At 37.3% G+C, this 17156-nt stretch overlaps 1 protein-coding gene across 1 annotated transcript; it reads right to left on the bottom strand.

Annotated features, from left to right (window-relative positions):
• Positions 1 to 4473: 4473 nt before the first annotated feature.
• On the bottom strand, positions 4474 to 8843 carry LOC105065454 (protocadherin beta-14). Its single transcript, XM_074360824.1, has one exon. It carries the CDS (start codon positions 8638 to 8640, stop codon positions 6235 to 6237), a length of 2406 nt encoding a protein of 801 aa, XP_074216925.1. The 5' UTR covers positions 8641 to 8843; the 3' UTR covers positions 4474 to 6234.
• Between the last annotated feature and the right edge of the window lie 8313 nt (positions 8844 to 17156).

Below are 17156 nucleotides of genomic sequence, written 5' to 3'. Positions count from 1 at the left end.
CTGGTTCACGGAAACCAGAGCATCTGATGATGCAAAATTTCCCCATCTTATCCTGCAGCGCCACCATGCGACTCTGTAGATTCTTATGTTTTAAACAAAGTCAAGTAAGTTTGAGAAAAAATATTATTTTATCTTTTATGTTGATGACTCTGAATTATATTTTCTCCTATATTCCTCTTTTGTGAGTTTTGTTCTTTGTGATATGTGATGCTGTTACTATTCAGTCTTTAACTCAATAAACCACAATCTCTAGAGCTGTGGTAGATATAAAAAGCGTATTTAAGCTATAGTCCCAACCTCAAATAAGTTATGATCTCTCTGGAAAGACAATATATAAAACAATTAAAAATAGGACTCTTTAATGTAATTTGCTTAGTAAGAGGTTTCCCAGAAAATTGCAAATGGGAACCAGAGGTGTTAGTCATCTCTAGGTATCAGCAAATACACTTTGAAAAGACAGGATAAAGTCATGTACTTGAAACTGAACCTGGTATATGCAGATAATTGTTTTGCAGAGGCTGGACACTTCAGGCTAGGTAAATGGCACTTTTTATTTAGGGTTACTCCATAAGTGACTTACCTGGCAGCAGTAGAAAGTAAATGCTTAATAGTAGTTAATAAAGTAAGACATGTCCAGTTTCTGTCAACATTTTTAAAACGTTGAACAAACTAGAACCCAGTTTAGTTGTGGAACTAAATTCCGTTTTGTATACTCAGGCCTTAATTTGTTCAGCAAATATTTATTGAGTACATACTTTGTGCTAGGCATGGTGATTAGTGTCAGGGATAGAGTGGTAAATGGACATAGTTTCTACCCTGAAAGATGAAGGCAGAAAAGTGATCAGACATTTAAAATGGAGCATAATGAATGTCATGATAGCAAAAGTTTATACTAATGTAAGAGCATAGATGAGGGTCATCTAACCAGAATTTGGATGTACAAGAGAGAAAACTTTTCTGGAAAAAATCATGCTCTAATTTGATACATGAAAAGTGAGTATGAGTAATCCAAATAAAAATTGGATATGGAGTAAAATTTCCAACAAACTAAAAACAGGATTTTGCAAATTCAAAATTAAAGAAGTGTTTTAGAAGAAATGAAATAGTATCGTTATGGCTGAACCATAGAGCAAGAGGAGAGAAATGGTGAGAGTTGAGATAGGAAAGATCAGCAAACATTCTGTAAGCCATGCCAAGGCATTTAGACTCTACATCAGTAGAAATGCAAGATTATTAAAGTGTTTTAAATAGAAAAGTGACATGAGCATGTTTTCATTTTTCAAAAGATCACCTTGTTTCAGAGTTGAGGATAATCACAGAGGAGTATGACTAGAGGCAAGGAACAGACTAGAATTTATTGCATTAATACAGGTAAGAGGTGATATTGCTCTCACTTAGAAATGTGGTAATAGAGTTGTATTAGAACAATAAAGATAAAATGTGGTGATACAAAATGTGATGATAGATTAGACATAGAGGGAGTAGAATAAGAAGTGAAAATGTGTTTTTTTCAGGCTTTGGGAACTGAGTGAGTGCTGGTGCTATTAACAGAATAAACATGGGAAGAGGAGAAGAGAGGAACATGTGTAGAGCTGAAAAAGATGTTTGATTTTGAGGAAGATAAATATTTAATTTAAAACATGTTGAATTTGAGATGTCCATACAGCATCTGTCTATATAAGCAGTTATGTAAATGATCATATATTACATAAATTGAGAAAAGAGGTTTGAGCTGCAGAGACAAATTGGGATTTATTGGTATAAGTGGTGACTGAAGCCCTTTTAGAAAGAATGTAAGTTGTAGATTAAGAGAAGTGTGTTTAAAGTTGTGATTTCAGAGATGCAGCTCTAAGAGACTACCATCTCCATAAAGAGATCATGGTCATAGGTCTATTAGACTAGAGTAGAAGTGATGTCACTAGAGATGAAGAAGACTAGAAACAGAGTATGTCAGACTCCTGGACTCAGAATTGTGGCGAGGGATGGATAGAGGAAAACTTTAAGTTATATTTGAAAAATATCTTTACACCACTTTTCTCCCATGATCTTGATTGATTTAAAAATCAAACTGACATCCAGTTGATTTGATTGTCTCATCTGATGACTCATGTGCAAAGACTATTTAGGTTGGAAGGTTTGCTAATTTCTTTCAGCACATTGAAGCTATATTACTTTTAGTTTCCATTGCTACTGTTGAGAAATCGTCAACATGGAACATAGCTTTCAGTCTGTCATATGTTTAAAGATTAGATGTCTTTTTCTATGGCTTATCTTTTTTTTTTTAATAAAAAGATTTCTCCTTGTCCTTCTGATATTTCACAATGATGTTTCCAGGTATGGTTATCTTTTATTTATCCTGTTAGGTTTATTTGGGTCTCTTGAATCTCTGCATTGATGCTTTTATCAATTTTGGACAGTTTCCAGCCATTATTTTTTCAAATATTGTTTCTGATCCAATCTTTATCATCTCTCCTAGAATTCTGGTTAAATAAATGTCAAATATTTTTACTCTGTTTTATGTTTCTAACAATTTCCTCTGTATTTTTCATCTTATTAACTCTCTGAGCTGCATGAAGGATAAATTAGATTCTGATCTTTCACTCTACAAATTCTTTATTTGGTTGCACCTAGTTTTTTATTAAATCTTTTATTCAGTTTCAAATTTTGATTTTCATATTTTTTCAGTTCTAAGAATTCTATTTGGTTCTTTTCTAATATTTCACATTTTATTATTTCTCATTCCTTGTATATTTTCAAGTATAATTTTTATTTCAGTTAAAGTTGTTAGCACATTATAGACTGTGACTGTTAATTAAAATATTTGAAGTGTTTGCCAGTTTATTTCTGTGTTCTTTGTTTTCTGCTGGCTCTCACTCATGGTGTCTTACTTCCTTGTGCATGTAATTATCTATGTTCAGGTTAAGAACATAAAATTATATGAATAATTCTATACTTAAGATGAATAAGCCTTCTTTCATAGAAGGTTACATTTGGTTCTCTCAGGATCTGGGAGTACTACCTCTCAATGACCACCTTAAATCAAGTTCAGTGCTAAAAATCAAGTACAAAGTTGAAATTCCACACAAGGGCTCATTCATTTCCAGTTTATTTTTACCCTAAAGGTGTAGTACTTAGGAATCTATATTTATTAATGTGAGGATCTTCTATTAGCTTCTCATTTTGTTAGGCTTTGATTTCCTTCCCCATACACACCATCAAAATAGAGGTTCACATTTCCCAGGATTCCACTTGTTCTCAGGGAAAAAGTAGATTTGGGGCTAATTTATCTCTCTGAGTTACCTTTAAACATTGTCTGTGACCTGACAGTATATTAGTGTCTTATTAGCTAATTTTTTTTCAGTGGAAGTGTGGTCTACGTAATCTAAACGACCCTTATTAAAAATGTACAATCTCAAGGGTATTGCTGTGTCTCAAAATCACAAGTAAATTCTTAGCTTTCTTGGGGTATGGGCAATTGATCTTGAGAAGACAGAAGTAAGATGTATTTTTAAAGCAATTTCAATTAATCAGTACTAAATCAACTCTATAATGCTGCAATCAATTTAAACAATCTCTTGGAAGAAACAGTTTCTGCCATTGACACTGATATAGCTCATACTTCTCTCTGAACCCCTATGTAGAAATACACATTTTCTTTCTTACATATGTTCCTTCTTTACTTCCAACATGTATGTTTATATATTTGTATATTTCTACATGTATGATATTATGCATTTTATGGATATATATAGGCACTGTACTATAAATCTCAGTCTCTTTCTTCCTTTTAAACATTTGGAATTTATCCATGTGGTTGTACACCTAGTTCACTCCTTTTGATCACTGCATAGTAGTCCTTCACAGACCTGTTTTCACATTTATCAATTGCTTTACCAATGAATCTATACATAGACTCCTATTCTCTGTTTTCCCAAGATGAGCATTCTCATGCATATGTGTAAGAAGTAGAATTGCTGGGTTACAGGATATGTACATACTAAATACTACTGAAACTCCCTCAAAATGGTTTGTATATGCAATTTCCTTTGGGTCCACTTGATTTTATCCAAATTTCTCATCTTTACTAATTCTATGGGTATAAACTGGTGTCTTATTTTATCTTGTGTATCACCAACTAATGAGTTTGACCATCATTTCATGTTTTTTTCAGACATTCTATTTTCCCCCTTTTTGAATTACCTTTCCTTTTTGAATTACCTTTCCTTTTTGTCCTTTTAAAAAAATCCTATTGGCTCTCCTGACTTCTTGATTTTTGCTGATCTCCAAGAGTTATTTGAATAATCTAAATATTCATCCTTCTCAGTTATAATGCTGCAAGTAGCACCTCCTGTCTGTCATCTGCTAGCTTGACTGGACTATCCTCTAGTTTTGAGGTAGTACTATTTGTCAATTTTTATCTTTATTATTTGCACTTATAAAGCCTTGTTTAAGAAACTGAAACCAATACTAAAGTCATAAAGATATTTTTACTGAGATTTATCACAATTTTTCCAACTAAAATATTTCAAATTCACCTCTTAAATCCATATAATTTATTTTTATGTGGCATGAGATAAGAATTTTGTATCTTTATAAAGGAATCCAATTTTCCCAGTAACATTGCTAAGTAATCAGTCTGTCCCAACCCCACCTGCCAGTGATTTTGATACCTCTTCAACCATGACCATGCTTTCTTATACAAAAGGATCTGACTGTGGAGTCTATTCTATCTGGTAGTCTACAAGTTTGTTCCCAAATTATTCAAATAGGATATTTTGTACTCATCTACTGATTCTTATGCATAAGCAGCATAAGATTTGCTTCTTATGACTGACAGATAAAGAGGGCCCAAACATTCTTTTTCACTAAATGTCTATTTAAATAAAATTCTCACAACTAGTCAATAGCTGTTGCAAGACAAAACCAGTAAAAATCGCATGAAGCAAAGAAAAAAAATTCTTAGGGAAATTGGAGTTTCTTTCACCCATTTCACAATATCAAGCAAAACTGCATTTTACTACTTCATTTAGCCTATAAATTTTTTATGAGAGAAATTACAAAAATGTGTATGCACACTGGCTCTATCCACACTACATTCCAGTTACCAAAATTTCTGTTGAACTGTCTGTCCACTTATAGATTGGAGACATAATTTGGAACACTATGAGGCATTTATAAATCACTAATACAGATCCATTCATTATTTGTGGATATGTGGGAGATGTCACAAAGTATTAAGGATTTTTTATATTTACTTTGAAAAATAAATAGAAAAGTGAACCTAATTTATTTCTTTAACAGTTTGAATTTTCATTTCAATTTCTTAAGAAGTTTTTATCTTTACTCTTCTGATGGAGGAGTATTTTACTCAGGATGATACCTACTAGTTACATAATAAACAATATAGAATAATACAAATTTAAACTAGCAAATGTGGTATAATAAAAGAAAACAAGAATAGCAATATCAAATCCCAGAACATTGTAAGACTCCTGCCCCAAAACAGCATCAATGACAACAAAAAAGGAAAATTACTTAAGAAATCAGTAATTTTCAATGGGGTCACTTTTATTTTGTCATAAAGTGAATTCTTGAAAACCATTATGTAACAAAAAGCAAATAAGTTACCCTACTAGTGAATATGGAGAGGTAGCACTTTTATCTTTTATGATGAAAATTTTTAAAGGTAATAGTGCAATAAAATCCATTATACTTTAAACTTACATATGTGTATATATATGGTAGAAACATTATGCTGTACACCAGAAACTGACACATCATTGTAAACTGACTATAATTCAATAAAAAAAGAATGCAAAAAATCCAATATACTTTACACCCAGATTCAACAGCATTTTTAATTTTGCTTTATCTATGCTTTGATGAAATGTCTATAAGTGAATTACACATACTGTGGCATTCCCTCTTACTACTCCAGTTTGTACCTCCAAATAATAACATCGTTTTGCATAACAATGCCGCCAAAAAATCACACAAATATTAGTAATACCCCTATTAATATAATATTTTGACCAAATAAGTGAAAAAGTAGAAGATAGGTGATTTCCCCGTGTCATTATAGCCACCAATAAAGATTGTTAAAGCAACTGTGAGGGAACATGAGAAATGATAATATATGCAACTACAGTACAACCTAAGACCTATTACAGATTGACAAAAAAGATCTGCAGTTTGCCAAGAATAACAAAGATTGTAAGTTCAAAATAAATTATTTTATTTATCATTGAATCCAAAGCTAATCCTAAAGTTCTCTTTTTCCCCTGTATGCCTACCGGTGTCTTGGGCTGCAGGGTTAGGGATAATTGGCTTCAGGAACTTGAACTCGCTGGTCCCTGAATCTCCCGTCAGACACACCTCATACTGGTAGCTGTGGGACAGGGTGCCGGTGCCGCTGACGTCCACCAGGTGGCCCGGGAAGGGGCCCTCGGGCACCGAGCAGCGACCCGCCCGCGCAGCCCCGCCCCGCCCGCACAGCCGCACCACCACGAACACCAGCACCGAGAAGAGGAAGAGCGACGACACGGACGCCAAGGCCACCACCAGGTAGACGGTGAGCGGGTCGGCCGGCGCCGCGGCCGCCGCCTCCGCTTCCGCTTCCGGGGGCGGCAGGTGGGGCTGCGAGAAGCCGTCCACCAGCAGCACGTGCAGCGTGACGCTGGCCGACAGCGGCGGCTCGCCATTGTCCTTGACCAGCACCAGCAGCCTGTGCCTGGCCGCGTCGCGCTCGCTCAGCGGCCTGGCCGTGCGCACCTCGCCGTTGTGCGCCCACACGCCGAACAGCCCGGGCTCCGTGGCCTTGAGCAGCTGGTACGACAGCCAGGCGTTCTGGCCCGCGTCGCCGTCCACCGCCACCACCTTGGTCACCAGGTAGCCCGGCTCGGCCGCCCTGGGCAGCAGCTCGGTGCAGGGCGCCGAGGTGTTCTGCAGCGGGTACAGCACGAAGGGCGCGTTGTCGTTGTCGTCCTCCACGAGCACGCGCACCAGCGCCTGGCTGCTCAGCGGCGGCGAGCCGCGGTCGGCGGCGCCCACGCGGAACTCGAAGGCGCGCAGGGCCTCGTAGTCCAGGGACCGCAGGGCGAACAGGTGGCCGTTGTCGGCGTTGATGGACACGAGGGAGGCCAGGGGCACGTGCGGGTCGGCGGGCGGCAGCAGCGAGTAGGTGACCTGGGCGTTGGCGCCGGCGTCTGTGTCTGTGGCGCTGACGGTGCCGATGTGCAGGGCGGGGCTGTTGTTCTCGCGGACCCGCAGGGTGTAGGAGGCCTGGGTGAAGGCGGGGGCGTTGTCGTTGACGTCGGACACCAGCACTGTTATGTTGTGCTGGGTTTTCAGCCTGGGAGTCCCCATGTCTGTGACGGTGATGGTGATGTTGTACTCAGCTTTTTCCTCTCTGTCTAGTGCTTTTTCTGAAACTAGAGTGTAAAAGTTCTTGAAGGTCGGTTTCAGAAAAAAAGGGAGGTCATCTTGAATAGAGCAAACGATCCTTCCATTTTCACCAGCATCTTGGTCTCGGACACTAAAAAGAGCCACAAGGGTCTCTGAGGCGTTCTCTGGAATTATTTTTGTAATTGATGACATGATCACTTCTGGTGGATTGTCATTTATATCTATTACTGTAACCAGAAGAGTGCATTCTTCCGAAAGACCCCCACCATCTGTTGCCTGAATTTTTATCGTGTAGGACTGTATTACTTCAAAATCCAGGCGTGATCTCAAATGAACTTCCCCAGATACTGGATTGATTTCAAATGTTTTACGAATATCTTCTGCTGCATGCACAAATGTGTAAGATATTTTCCCATAATTTCCTGCATCCAAATCCTTAGCAGAGGTGGTGATAATCCAAGAGCCAACAGGTGTGTCCTCCAGGACCTGCACCTCATAGAGTCTCTGAGGAAACTCTGGGGCATTGTCATTGATGTCCAAGACTTTGATGAGAACCAAAGTTGTCCCAGACCTGGGTGGGGATCCACCATCCAGTGCTACAAGTGTTAATCTGAGCTCAGGCTCCTCCTCATGATCTAATGCTCTGTGCAGGACCAGTTCTGGGTATATCTTTCCATCTTCATTGTCTCGAATTTTTATGTAGAAATGAGAATTAGGGACAATTGTGTAGTTTTGGAGACCATTGCTTCCTATATCCAAATCTTGGGCACTCTCCATTTGGAATGTGGTTCCAGTAGTGGTACTTTCTGATATTTTAATAAGTATTTCCTTGTCAAGAAACGTAGGGGAGTGATCATTTATATCTTTGATATGCAGCTCAGCCCGAAAAAACTGTAAAGGGTTTTCCAGTACCATCTGAAAATGTAGCACACAGGGCTCCTTGGAGCCACACAGCTCTTCCCGGTCCAATTTCCCACTTAGGAGCAAATCCCCAGTTAGCAAATCGAGGTGCAAATGCTTTTCATTATCATCAGATACTACCCTGGCCTCCCGTGAGGAGAGCTCCTCCACCTCAAGCCCCAGATCCCTTGCCAAATTGGCCACAAAATAGCCAATTTCTGTTTCCTCTGCTACAGAATAGCGCACTAACTCAGGACCCGCCTGAGACAATCCCAGCAAAACAAAGAGAATCAGGACTTGCCTTTTCCATAGAACGAATGCTTCTCTGGTCTCCATGGTTCTTTCAGGAAACCTCTTTTGTGGAAAAATTTAAGTTCCGCTCTAATTTGCAAGCTGAAGCTCTGATATTTTTTTAAGTTGGAAACTCCTGGAAGGTTACATTCTGTAGGTGAAGCTCTCTTCTCTGTCGGTTAGATGTTTTCTGTTCCCCTGAATAATGGAGCCCACAGTGTCGTAGAAGCAGTTTTCATCCTATCCTGCAGCGCCACCATGTGTCTCTATGAATTTTTTTCAGTAATTTTATTTCTCTTTGAACAAGTAATTCATAAATACATCTGGAGTGTTTTAAAGCGAATTCCAGACATCATGTATTTTTACTTCTAAATACTTCACTAAGTATCTCTAATAGATAAGGACTTAAAAATATACATTATATGCTATCACAATCAACAAATTTAGCAGTAATTCCTGGTTATAATTTATACTCAGTCTGTGTTTGGTATTCTCCAAAATATTTTTGTTTGTTTGAATCAGCATCCAGACAAGGTTCACACAGTGCATTTAATTATCATTATTTTGAATGTCTGACAAGAAGAAATCATTAGCGTGTCCTGAAATGAGGAAATGATATTTTATTCAGGCCATTTCTTGAATAATAGCAAATATATTCTCCCCTACACTCTTGTAAATACTTGTAGATTTCAGTCAATTATAAGTAATGTCTTTACTTTTTCACTTGTATATTTAAAAAAATACACACGTAAGGACATGACGTTGTCTTGATGGAGCTCACAGGCTAGAAAATTTGGCAGGCAAGTAATTAAAAAGTAACAATGTGTGCATAGGTAAATAGTCATATAGAAATACCTAGAAAGGACATCTTATACCTAGGAAGCAGCATTTCATAGTGGTTATGAACATGGATTCTGGATCCAAAATTTCTAAATTAGAATCCTAGTTCTGCTACTCACTATCTTCAGTCTCAGGCAAATTATGTACCTCTGCCTCCTGATCTGTAAAATAGGGGTAATAACAGTGCTTATCTACTAGGGTTATTATCATAGGAATCTAATGAGTTAATATTTACAAAGTGGTTAGTAAGTGTTAGTTAAGTGTCTGTTAAGATAAACTAAATAAATCTAACCCATATTTTTGGACATCAGTGAAACCTTTCCTAAAGTAGTGAACTACAAGTTGTAACCTGAAGGAGCTATCCAGGAGAAGGAGTGTTCTAAACAGATTACTTTGGAACAGAGAGAAGTTAAGTATGCACTGAACTTTAAACCATGGAAAGGGAGAATTTTAAAATGAGACTGGGGTAAAAAGAAGAGTGAGGATGTAAACAATTATATGGGTTATATCATGCATTTTAAAATTTATCCTAGAGGCAATTAAAATACAATGTAGGATTTTAAACATTTGATTAACATAACTGCACCTTCATTTTTGAAAAATCAAAATTGGTGGAAATATAGTGAATCAGTTGCAGATGATGACTGGAATCAGAGAGACCAATTAGGAGATGATGTAGCCTGGATGAGGGTAATGCTAGTGTGGATGGAGAAAAGAAGGATGATTAGAAAGACATTTAGGAGATAAAAATATTTAAGACCCAATGATAGATTGCATGGAGAGGAAAAGAGTAAAGACTCAAGGACGATTAATACAACTCTAGGCTGGGTACTGGATGGTTAGTGTGTCATTCACTAAAGCAGGGAATGCTGAAAAACCAACCAAGATTGAAATGGAAAAAGATAAAATTAGTTTGGGACATGAGGATATTAAGGTAAGTGCCTGTGGAATATGTGTGTGTGTGTGTGTGTGAGCGCATGCACGTGTGTGTGTACATATATAACCAAAACATAGGAAACAAATCTGGGGTGGAGATTTGGACTTCGGGATTCATCAGCATATACAAGAAATATTTTGGGTTCTGTTCCTGTATCACTGCAATAAAGCAAATGTCCCAATAAGGTGAATCACATTTTTGTTTCCCAGTGCATATAAAAATTATATTTACACTGTACTGTAGTCTGTTAAGTGTGCAATAGCATTATGTCTAAAAATACAATACACATACCTTAACTTATGAATACTTCATTGCTAAAAATGCTAACCATCATCTGAGCCTTCAGCACGTCATAATGGTTTTACTGGTGGAGGATCTTGCCTCAGTGTTGATGGCTGCTGACTGATCAGGTCAGTGGTTGCTGAAGGATGGGGTGGCTGTGGCAATTTCTTAAAATAAGACAATAAAATCTGCTTCATCAATGGACTCTTCCTTTCATAAACAATTTCTCTGTAGCATGCAATGCTGTTTGATAGCATTTTACCCACAGTAGTTCTTTCAAAATTGGAGTCAATCCTTGCAAACCCTATTGCTGCTTTATCAACCTAGTTTATGTAATATTCTACATCCTTAGTTGTCATTTCAGTGATCTTCACCAGGAGTAGATTTCATCTCAAGAAACCACTTTCTTTGCTCATCCGTAAGAAGCAACTCCTCATCTTTGAAAGTTTTATCATGAGATTGCAGCAATTCAGCCACATCTTCAGGCTCTACTTCTAGTTCTCTTGCTATTTGCATCACATATGCAGTTACTTCCTTCCCTGAAGTCTTGAATCCCTCAAAGTCATGAGGGTTGAAATCAACTTCTTCCAAACTATTGTTAATCTTGATATTTTGATCTCTTTCCATGAATCGTGAACTTCTTAATGGCATCTAGAATGGTGAATCCTCTCTGAAAAATTTTCGACTGACTTTGCCCATTATAGAAATCACCATCTGTGGCAAGATATTACCTTACAAAATACATTTCTTAAATAACGAGACTTGAAATTCAAATGACTCTTTGATCCATGGGCTGCAGAATGGATGCTTGTGTTAGCAGGCATGAAAACAATATTAATCTGTTTGTACATCTCCATCTGAGCTCTTGGGAGACCAGATGCATTGTCAATGAGCAGTAATATTCTGTAAGGAACCTTTTTTTTTTTTTTCTGAGCAGTAGTTCTCAACAGTGGGCTTAAATTCAGTAAACCATATTGTAGACAAATGTATTGTTAACCAGGCTTTGTCATTCCATTTACAGAGCACAAGCAGAGTAGATTTCACATAATTCTTAAGGAAACTAAGATTTTCAGAATGGGCAATATGCATTGGCTTCAACTTCGAGTCACCAGCTGCATTAACAAGATAGTCACCCTGTCCTTTAAAGCTTTGAAGCCAGGCATTGACTTCTCTCTAGCTGTGAAAATCCTAGATGGCATTTTTTCCCAACATAAGGCTGTTTCATACACATTAAACATCTGTTATGTTTAGTCACCTTCATGAATTGTCTTAGCTAGAGCTTCTGGATAACTTCCTGCAGCTTCTAAATCAGCACTTGCTGGTTCACTGTGCACTTTTATGTTCCGGAGATGACCTCTTTTCTTAAACCTCATGAACCAACATGTGCTAGCTTCATTTTTTTTTCCTGCTGCTGCTTCCTCACTTCTCTCAGCTCTCAAAGAATGGAAGAGAGTTAGGGCCTTGTTCTGGATTAAGCTTTGGCTTAAAGGAATGTTGTGTCTGGTTTGATCTTCTATTCAGACCATTAAAACTTTCTTAATATCAGCAATAAGACTGTTTCACTTTCTTATCATTCATGTGTTTACTGGTGTAGCACTTTTAATTTTCTTCAAGAACATGTCCTTTGTGTTCAAAACTTAGCTGTTTGGTGCAAGAAATCTAGCTTTCAGCCTGTCTCATCTTTTAGCATGCCTTCTTCACTGGGCTTAATCATTTCTAGCTTTTGATTTAAAGTGAGAGACACCTGACTTTTTGTTTTACTTGAATACTAAAAGCAAATTGTAGAATTGTTAATTGGCTTATTTTCAATATTGCTGTGTCTCAGGGAATAGGGAGGCCCAAAGAGAGAGAGAGGGGTGGGGAATGGCCAGTTTGTGGAGCAGTCAGAACACATGCAACATTTATCTGTTAAGTTCATTGTCTTATATAGGTGCAGTTCATGATGCCCAAAATCAATTACGATAGTAACATCAAAGATCACTGATCACAAGACAATATACTATAAACCTTCTAGAAGAAAATGGACAAAACATTCTCTGACATAAATCTTAGTGATGTTCTCCTAGGGCAGTCTACCCAGGCAATAGAAATAAAAGCAAAAACAAACAAATGGGACCTTATTAAACTTATAAGCTTTTGCACAGCAAAGAAAACTAAAAACAAAAAGACAACCTACAGAATGGAAAAATATTTGCAAGTGATTTGACCAACAAGGGCTTAATTTCCAGAATATACAAACAGCTTATACAGCTTAACAACAATAACAACAGCAACAACAACCACCAATCCAAAAGTGGGCAGAAGACCTAAACAAGCAATTCTCCAGTGAAGACATACAGATAGCCAACAGGCACATGAAAAAATGCTCAATATCGCTAATTATCAGAGAAATACAAATCAAAACTATAATGAGGTATCACCTCATACAAGTCAGAATGGCCATCATTAAAAAGTCCACAAACAATAAATTCAGGAGAGAGTGTGGAGAAAAGGAAACTCTCCTGCACTGTTGGTGGGAATGCAGTTTGGTGCAGCCATTATGGAAAACAGGATGGAGATTCCTCAAAACATTAAAATATATACTTACCATATGATCCAGCAGTCCCACTCCTGGGCATATATTTGGAGGAAACTAATTCAAAAAGATACATGCACACCAATGTTCATAGCAGCACTATTTACAATAGCCAGGACATGGAAACAACCTAAATGTCCATTGACAAATGATTGGATAAAGTAGTTGTGGTATATTTATACAATGGAATACTACTCAAACATAAAAAATGATAAAATAATGCCATTTGCTGCAACATGGATGGATCTGGAGATTGTCCTTCTAAGTAAAGTAAGCCAGAAAGAGAAAGAAAAATACCATATAATATCACTTATATGTGGAATCTAAAAAAAAAAAAAAAAGATACAAATGAACTTGTCTACAAAACAGAAACAATCACAAACATAGAAAACAAACATCTGTTTATAGGCAGGGAAAGGGATGGGAAGCAATAAATTGGAAGTTCAAGAATAGCAGCTACTAACTACTATATATAAAATAGATAAACAACAAGTTTATACTGTATAGCACAGAGAACTACATTCAATATCTGGTAGTCACATATAATGAAAAAGTATATGAAAAGGAATATAGGTATGTATATGTATGGCTGAAACATTATGCTGTACACCAGAGATTGACATAACATTGTAAACTGACTCTACTTAAATTTAAAAAGACTAAAAAAATCACTGATCACAGATCACCGTAACAAATATAATAAAAAATACCCAGTACCTCCATCAAAAGTAAATAAATAAACCTAATTACCCCATCCAGAATTTTAAAAATACAATAAAAATGAAAAGTTTGAAATAATGTGAGAATTACCAAAATGTGACACAGAGACACAAAGTGAGCAAATGCTGCTGTTGGAAAAATGGTTTTGATAGATTTGTTCACTACAGGAGTGCCACAAACCTTTAATTTGTAAAACACACCTTATCATTGAAGTGCAATAAAGCAAAGTAGTAATTGAAACCATGAAATCTCTAAGAGAACCAAGCAAAGTGTGTCAATTAAGAGTAAGAGAGGCTTAGCACAGAACTCTGAGAAACATCTTCATTTAGAGGAGAGGTAAGGAAGTATCTTTTAAAAGATAAGGAAAGCCCAGAGTTCAGAATCATGAAATCAAAAACAAACAGCATTTCCAGGAGATGAAGATCAACAGTAGAACAAAAGATCAAATGCTTCAAAAAACTCAAGAAAAAGAAGTATTAAAATGGTCATTGGATTTAAAGAGATGGTCATTATGGAGGACTCTGATATATGCCAGCCAGAATCTGTTCTCCTTTTGTTTATAGTAATCAAACTGTTCCCAGGCACATGGTGACTCAGCCTCCCTTATAGTTAGGTGTGGCTAATTAAGTTCACACAGATTGTTAACAGAATTTTTGTTTGCCACTCCTGGGTCTGGAATGGAAGACCTCTGGATGTGTCTCTTCCCTCCTAGACAGCTAGAACCCAGATGTGGCAGTGACCGTGCTACAGGCATGTAGATTATGATATTGCACTAGGGAATGTAAGAGCAATTACTTGGAACAAAATTTGGCTCCAAAAGGACCGCGAGGAGCAAAGCTGCTCTATCTACCCAGTTATCAGTTACATTGTGGCCATTACAAGAAAGAGACACAATTTTATAAGCCACTGTGTCATTTTATCACTACTTATACAGAAATCTTTGATGAGCTTTACAATAGCAATTGTCAGTAGAGTGGTTATGATGAAAATTAGACTGTACTGGATTGAAAAGTGAGAGGGATAAGAAAGTAAAAATGGAATCCTTTTGAGAAATGCAGCTGTAAAAGACGTAAATCAGTATCTGGAGGGTAATTTAGATTCAAGAGGGTTTTTTAAGCCTAGAGAAACTTGAACTTATTTTAAATGCTGATTTGTAGTTTTGAGTAGAGAGGGAGAAAATTAAGATTCAAAAGAAAGGATATAATCAATGTGAAGCCCCTAGAAAGTGGTTAAAGATAGGATCCCACAAATATACTAAGGAATTGGACTTAGGTGGGAAGGACCTCAGCAGAGAAAATTATAGTACATATGCTATCAAGAGAACAGGTTTGGAGAGAGGAAATTGAGATAATTTCCATCTGATGGGTTATATTCTCTCTGTAAGGAAGTTCAAATGCTAGAAGGATATGTAAGTAGTAGGGTGAGAAGTTTAATGTAAGTAAGTTTGAAGTAGTTGCTATGGAGAATAAAAGAGAACGCTGTTTATGAAAATGTAAAAGGATTTCTTGACTGTGAAAGCCCAATTAAGTTTGGATGTGATAAACTTAGTGGCAATAGTATTGATAATTTTCTAAGTTTTGTTTTATGGAGTGCAGCTTCCCAGGTGTAAGAGAAGAGGAAGGTGATAATTATATTCATTTCACGTGGAGTTTCATCAGGTGGTGAAGGAAATCCTTTAGAGAAGGAACACTGAACAGTATTGAGAATATGAGTATGTGAGTGATTGGGAGTGGTAAAACAGGGAATCAGCTAGATGGGAAGGAAATTAAAACAGGAGGGAGCTGATAGGTAGTAGCAGCAGCATGGAATGGAGGTCTTGATAAGGTCAAGACAAGATGTGATAGGAGTAAAAAGATGAGAGGGTTAAAGGCATAGAAGTTTGTGTTCTTAGAGGGAGATATTTGAAATTATTTCATAGACTGAACAGTTCTGGGTGGTGAAAAAGTACAGCATGACTGAACTGGAACAGAGGTCAGAGAGTCCATGTTAGGTTAATCACTGGATGCAGGAGTGGTAGAGATACTTGAGGTAGAAGGGAGATGAGAACAATGTGTTTGTAAGTGAAAAATGTCCTTATGTCCTTTCTTTCCCATGCTCTTGGCAAATTCCAACCTAAATTGTTATTTAGTTCTTATTGGTAATGGTTTTCAAGAAAATCCACTCTGGGAGGCTGGGCAGTCTCTTGCATTTCCATTTGACAAGTGACCTTTTCCCATTGGATCACCTACAGTCCTTTAATATAAAATTGGCTGATACAATTTGATTCCTATGTACTGGTTTAAATTTAACTATAAATGAGGTATTTTATGCATAAGAGTAAAATTTGTTTTTAGCAATACATTTTAAGAGAACTGGTTGGTTATTTGTATCTGGGCATCTGAGCTCTTGAAGGCCTGGCCTCTCTCCGTTAGAGTCAGGAAACACATAGTTCATTCCATAATTAGACAAGTCCTCCTGTTCAGATAGCTGGAAAAACTCAAGGCAACAGGACAAGTACCTGACCCTTTTCTCTGCTGTTGGACCTGTTAGGTTTTTCTGCTTGAGCTGTTTGAAATGCCCTTGTCCCCTCCCCCATTATAGATGAGAGAGGTCCAGCTTACTTGGGACACAGGCTGCTAGAACAACCCCACCTTCATTTTTGACAGCCTGTAACACTGTACATCTCTTTAAGCCAGTGATCCTCCATCTTTTCCCCACTAAATGCAGTAAAGATAGGAGGTAACCTTAATACTTAACTTAGATATATTGCTATATTATGAGTATTTGTTCTCTATGTAAAGAAGCTTTCTTAGGGAGGAAAGAACTTACTCCTAGTTCCACTTCTGAAAATAGAAAATTAGAATTTAGTTAGTCTGCATGGACTTTTGTTCCTTCCATTTTTCTCGAATTCAGAGAATAATTAATCAGTCCACACAGTTCAAAAGAACTGGTAGTTAAATTTTAGCTTTCAAGAAGTGAAACATTAGATTATTTTGGATATGCTAGAGCAAAAGACTGTACTTCCAGGCATTAGTAACTGACTAATACCCAGCCCCTCTACAATGTTAAGATAAAAATATCTTCAAGAGGCAGTTTCTGGCATTTATTCTAGTCTGTGGCACTAGAAGCAATAAAAGCAATAATTTGACTCACCCTCATGCATTTCCTGTTTGCCCTGCCACTCTCTCTCAGGCACACACTTAATTTCCCTCTATATCCTTACTCATT

This window comes from Camelus bactrianus, chromosome 3, assembly GCF_048773025.1.
Source record: "Camelus bactrianus isolate YW-2024 breed Bactrian camel chromosome 3, ASM4877302v1, whole genome shotgun sequence".
NCBI lineage: Eukaryota > Metazoa > Chordata > Mammalia > Artiodactyla > Camelidae > Camelus > Camelus bactrianus.
This window is presented reverse-complemented; position numbering and strand designations above follow the sequence as displayed.